This window comes from Elephantulus edwardii, unplaced genomic scaffold (assembly GCF_000299155.1).
Source record: "Elephantulus edwardii isolate Elephantulus edwardi_28Jun2011 unplaced genomic scaffold, EleEdw1.0 scaffold00044, whole genome shotgun sequence".
NCBI lineage: Eukaryota > Metazoa > Chordata > Mammalia > Macroscelidea > Macroscelididae > Elephantulus > Elephantulus edwardii.
The window spans coordinates 14,141,907-14,147,902 of record NW_006399794.1 but is presented as its reverse complement, the minus strand read 5'-3'; the positions used below and the strand labels follow the sequence as shown (position 1 = coordinate 14,147,902).

The 5,996-nt window shown below is 36.8% G+C and overlaps 1 protein-coding gene across 1 annotated transcript; it reads left to right on the top strand.

Moving 5' to 3' along the window:
* Nucleotides 1–4,399: 4,399 nt before the first annotated feature.
* LOC102873211 (T-cell ecto-ADP-ribosyltransferase 1-like) lies at nucleotides 4,400–5,672 on the top strand. The gene is made up of 2 exons (XM_006885728.1): nucleotides 4,400–4,792; nucleotides 5,628–5,672. Exons 1-2 carry the CDS (start codon nucleotides 4,400–4,402, stop codon nucleotides 5,670–5,672), a joined length of 438 nt encoding a protein of 145 aa, XP_006885790.1.
* Nucleotides 5,673–5,996: the final 324 nt, after the last annotated feature.

Genomic DNA, 5,996 nt, shown 5'->3' with positions numbered 1-5,996 from the left:
ACCATTGCTCTTCAGCACTTTGGAGAGGTCCCTAATAGCAGACAAACTACCCACCAAATAAACACAACAACAAAGAATGTCAAACTTAAACATTTTGTAAAAAAAAAAAAAGTCATGAATATAGGGCAACAGAGTCTGACCTCCACTAACTTTATCAAGAGCAGCATCAAAAGCACAAGACAATTTCTGTGAGGTCAGACATGCCCGTCTCACCACACCTTCCTACAATTCTGACACCAACCATTTCTCCCACAGTATTCATTAGTTCTCTGTTAGACTTGATATTTCATTGCAATAGCCACACAGAACTCAAAGACAATACTACCAATTATGGGGCTTAATAAGGAAGTAACAGGTTACAATTCAGATTGCAAACACTCAGGATATAATTCTTAATCAGAACAGCCTCTTTTCAGCTGTGGTCATAGACACACCACTTTCTGATTCTTGCACTTTGGCCTCCTACATGGGCAAGTTTTACAAAGCTTCTTTAAGTCATTCCAACCCTGTCAAAGAGCCTGTGCTTGAATTTTCTCACATTTAGCCCTATGGGTATGCTACACTTAGCACATTTTATATGAAAAATTCAGCACATTTAGACAGTGGATAATTTAATTATATAAAACAAAACATATATTAATGATTGTATGAAAAACTCTTATAAAGAGAGAAAAAAAAATAATCTAGTTGTGGACAACAAACAAAAGTAAGGTGGAAATGGAGTTTTAATGAAATGGAATCTAAGCTGAACTCAGGTTAGTCAGTTTAGTCAAATGCCTGCACATATAGGATTATACCTTAATCCTTTCCCTAGGTCTATGTTTTTGAAAATTCTGTGACAAAAGATACCCCATAAATGTCAGTGAAGCTTTTTACTTTCTGGATATGATGTGACATGCTTTAGATTTCTGATAGCCTGGTCTGTTGTGTTATTTGCTATCTAAGAAGTCACCTAAGACTTGAGACCATTTACTCAAAAGACAAAATGAGTTGAGCCCATTGCAAAGACCTAGAAACAAGAGAGGCTGGATTACTTCCAAAAAAAGTTTTGTACCAAATCAGCAAGGATGGCTTTATTATTTAGATGGTTTATGAGCATATAAAGGGAGGTATAATATTAAGAAACGAATGAGAAAGAATGCAAAAAAGTGTCCTTAAAGTCACTCACCTCACTACCTTCATTTTCACTGAATATCCTCAAATGACTCAGAAAATAGGGACATAAAATATGTGGGGATAGAATCTACCTCTGCTTTTAACCGGGAGAAATCACATACACACTTTAATGCTCTTTTTTTTTCTTTTTAAAAACATTTTTTATTTTAATTGTACGTGTTTATTTTTGCTTTGTTCTTTAGATAAAGAAAAGTATTGAATGAAAACACAAAGTAACTTGTTTATGAACTATTCTGCCCCCCTCACAAGTACAATCTGAAACTGAAAGTTCAATTCTCTCCCATTTAAAAGGACAGAGCTCAGCCAGCTCAGACATTGTCATTACGAGTGGACAAGGACTGAATGAGCAAGGATTCCCAGGATAACAGGTACCTGACAACTCTGAACATGAATGCTGGCCTAGGAGAGGGAAAGAGCTTCTGAATGAATGAAAATTAGGAATTTGTTTCTCAGTCCTTACTAGGTTAAAATTCTTTGCCATCTCTGCCTTTCTCCACTGGAGAAATGTAAAAGATGCAAATACTCAAGTGTTCTGTCTTCAATAGTCAAGATACATGTGAAGGATACGTCCTAATAAAAATCTGGACTGTATTTACGTTTCAGCAAAAGGTACAGTGTTTTTAATGAAGTTTACTACTTTACACTCTGTAAGTTTTAGCCTTCATCATTTGGTGAGATTTAGCATTTTGTTCTGCCTTCTTATCACTATTCCTGATGTTAAATTTTACTGTGCTTGTACTCCTCTAAGTTAGTTCAGCTGATGTAAACAGTTTTGTGTAGGACCCTTAAAAACCCCAGTGTCCTGGGCAAATGTTACAGTTTGGAAAAGTAAAGGGGATCTGATATGGAGATGAAAAACACAATTTCTGAGTAAAGGTAACTTGAATCCCCAAATGAAAAGTCTTTGAACTCTGAGATGAGTAATAATAATAATAATAATAATAATAAATCAAATGGCTTCATGGCTGGGTCCTGCATGCCATAGTAGGATCTGGGCACTGTTTACCTTAGAGGAATATGAATTGTCTTTCTGAATTGTCCCGTCACTTTGAACACAAGATAGTTTTTATGTTAGGTAGATGAATAATTGACAAGGTGTAAAATTGTAATTACATGAGAACTGAGAAGGCAGTCTTGGAGAGATACTTCAATGCCTTCCATATCTAATGAAGCACTCATGTGGATATGAATAGTCGGGCTCATTTGGCACAATGAGTGGAAAGGATCCTTTGCCCAGTAACCACTGCTTTTCTTTCAGAACTTTGTTTACAGAATATGCATTCCACGTATTTCATTCAGTCTGTGATATAATAGTAATGTGAGTACTCGGGTGTTATTGACATAAATATTACTCACAAATGATGATTACTACATGGAGTTCTGTTAGTTTAAACAACTAATTAAGTAATTTATGGTAATGAAAGTACTTTTTGGTGTTTTGGGTTTTTTTTAATCCCAAATGTGCTAGAGGATTGGGCAGCCTCTATTAGAGTACAGAAGGTCTAAGTCTTATTATTTCTACAAATAGGTTAAACATTGGGCCCCTAACTTGAAATAGGTGGTTTCCAACACACTGGTTATTCTATCAGAGAAGGATGTGACAAACAGCTTCTGTCAATAAGACAGCAGTAGAGTTTTTAACGGCTCATGGAAGAGGGAGCAGTAGTGTTAGGGGCCACTGTCAAGAATCTTACCAAGAACACTTTACCACAAGCCCCTCTTTGCCATTTTATGGTGTGGATCAAGCAATATCTTGCTAAAACTAAGTCAGAATGTTCTAAAAACAAAACAAAACAAGACAAAACAAAAGCCAACCCCCCCAAACCCCCACACCAACCAAAACACAAACTAAAAACACAAATGGTCTCAGAGTGTAGAGAAGCCTTTTTCTGGGTTTGCTGAAGGATATAAGTAGGAAGTAATGAGAGGAGGAAGCACTGGGCTAAAGACATTAAAGGCCTCCCACTCATTCTTTGGCTTGTTTTGCTAAGTGTGCAGTTTATATTTTTATCTCACAAAACATAAAAGTTTGAAATAAAATTTCAGTAGGTAATTAATAAAGTACACTGATCAAGGTGATTTTTACAACAGCGAGAAATATTCAGAAATATTGATTTAAGTTCAAGCCCTAGCTTAACAAAAGCTTGGAACAATTTTAATAAATAGTAAAGGATTCAGAGTATCTTTCTAAGGTGGTGTAAGATATTAGGGCTTATAAATGTCAAAACTTGATCTCTTTCTCCTACTAGCTATTGACTCTTTTTGTCAACTTTATAATTAAACACTGTTGTTGTTATATGCCTTGAGTTGGAATCAACTCATGGCTGACTCTCAGGTGGGTTTCCAGAGTTTGCAAATCTCACAGGAAGAGCTTGCCCAACTTACTACCTTGGAGCTGCTGGTGGATTGGAACTACCTGCCTTTGATTGATAGCCCACCTCTTTACCCACTAGGCTATAAGAACTTCCTATACCAGATCCCTTCTGGAACCTAATGTCAAACTCCCCTTTTTCTGAATGCAAAACCTATTGGCTGAGAATCTGAGTCAACTTTCCAGGAAGCAGTAGAACATAAGCCTGGAGTTCTGAGGCTGAATTGAGGATTCGTTAAAACAAAATTGATGTATCAACATAGTTGCAGTGGAGCTTATTATGTCTATGACTCTCTCTCACTGTCTTATATTTATTTGCAGTCATTTTTGAATTTGGAAATGACATGTCTTTTAGACAGAACAATTTACTGGCTGATACTTACTTGGTGGCTAACACAACAGGTAATGCATGTCAATCTCTTCATATAGCTTTGATCTCAAGAAGCTTTCAGAGCTGGGTCTAACTAGAGCTAGTTAGAGAGCATGCATGTGTAGAAATTTCTAAAAGTTATTGTTATTAGGTGCTTTTAAGTCAGAACTAACTCATAGATGACTCTCAGGTTTTCAGAGGCTGTAAATTGTATAGTGGAAGATTGTCCATATTTCTCCAATTTAAAAATAATAGCAGAATACAATCACAGTAAAAAAGCTTAGCTTTTCCCTTTTACACAAGTCAGAATATTCATACATAAGAGATACTCATACATATTTCATACATGAGCTCTGTAATAGACATGTATGATGCTTAATGAGATGTCCAGTATACACCCACCAGCATGTGGCAGACCCTTAGTGAATATGACAACAAATATCCTTCCTTCTTTACAGGTGGCTGGACAGGCAAACCTAGATATGGCCTATGATGCATTTGATGATCAATATGAGGGCTGTTCTGAAGAAATGGAGAAAAAGGCACCCCAGTTGTTAAAAGAAGAACTGGAAGCAAATAAACATTTGGAAGTTCAATGGGAAGAAGCAAAGAAAAGATGGAAGGAAATAAAGAATACAATAAGCTCTTCAAGACAATTAAATGATTTCCATGGAACAGCTATAGTTGCCTACACTGGACCCATTTATGAAGAATTTAACAAAGCTGTGAGAGAATTTCGTCAAAATTCACAATACTTTCAGTTCAAAGCCTTACATTACTATTTGACAAGAGCCATTCAAATCCTCCAAACTGGGGAGTGTTACACAGTTTATAGAGGCTGTGAAACCAAGTTTTATTACAATGGGTTGGGAGATGTACGTTTTGGGCAATTTATTTCCTCATCTACTTCTGAAACGGAAGCTTTAAAATTTACTTCTAAGAGAGGGACAATGTTTACCATCACAACTTGCGTGGGTGTTAAAATTGATAAATACTCTTACTACAGAAAAGAAAAAGAAGTGCTAATTCCAGGATATGAAGTTTATCAAAGCGTCAGTATAAAAAACGCAAATGAAATTCAGCTTGGAAATTCCATAAAAGGGAAGAGTAATTTCAATTGTTTCTACTATAATTCTATGAACAATGTAATTGGTCAAGACAACTTCAACAGCTCAGGTGAGTCTGGGTCTATGTTCAAGGTAGAAGTAGTAGGGATATAATGAAATAGAGGAGGGAATGTTTCCTACCAGAAGGCACCCAGACCTGAGGACAATGGGACTTTCAACTAATTGGTGAAGAGTATTAGGTTCCTAAAAAAACAGGGTTAATATCTTGGAATAGAGATCAGGGCACATGGGAGTTTCTGGTCCAGTTAATCTCTCTGCTATGCAGAGAATTCAGAAAGTTATGCTGAACACAGGTGAAAATGAGTCATGGAAAAACACTAGTATAGGTGGCAATGGGAAGAATCAGAGGAATTGCTAAATGAGGTTTAAGTTGGAAGAGTGGGACTGGTGTAATAATCCTGGTCAGGAGCTCTTGAATTGAGTGAGGAGACTGATAAAGGAAGGAAGTTTGGGACTGACATAACACAAGAGTTGTTCTGGGATTGGAGTGTGGTTTGATGGAAATGGCAAGGGAAAAAGGATAGCGGAGGTTGTTGTGGGGTTCCCCCTTCCCTTTCTTTTTTTCAGTGTGGATACTTTTCAGATTCTTGCTAGGTTGCAGGATATTTCCACAGAAGTGATTGGCTAGATTGAAGAACAGGTGAATAGTGTTCAAACTTAGGAAATCAAAGAAAAACCCAGAAGGTTTTGGATGAGTAGTGTGTTAGCAATTATAATGTCAGCCTCAGCTTCTGGGAATCTCATGCATCACAAAATAAAGTACTGCAAGATTCAGTGATATCCTCATGATCTGTTTGTGGATCAGACATCATAATCCATGAGGTTTCACTAGTTGATTTTCAGAGGTGGACCTGTACCTTTTCCTCCTCAGTCCATTTCAGTGCACAAGATAACTTTAACACTCTGGAGGCTTTGCTGAAATCTGTTCAATATCATAGCACTAGGTAAGTCT

What these genes read in the sequence shown, in the direction of transcription:
- LOC102873211 (XM_006885728.1), top strand. Translation starts at nt 4,400, where the DNA reads ATGGCCTATGATGCATTTGATGATCAATATGAGGGCTGTTCTGAAGAA. An exon ending in ATTACAATGGGTTGGGAGAT is followed by an intron (nt 4,793 to 5,627) that starts GTACGTTTTGGG and finishes GATACTTTTCAG; the next exon opens with ATTCTTGCTAGGTTGCAGGA.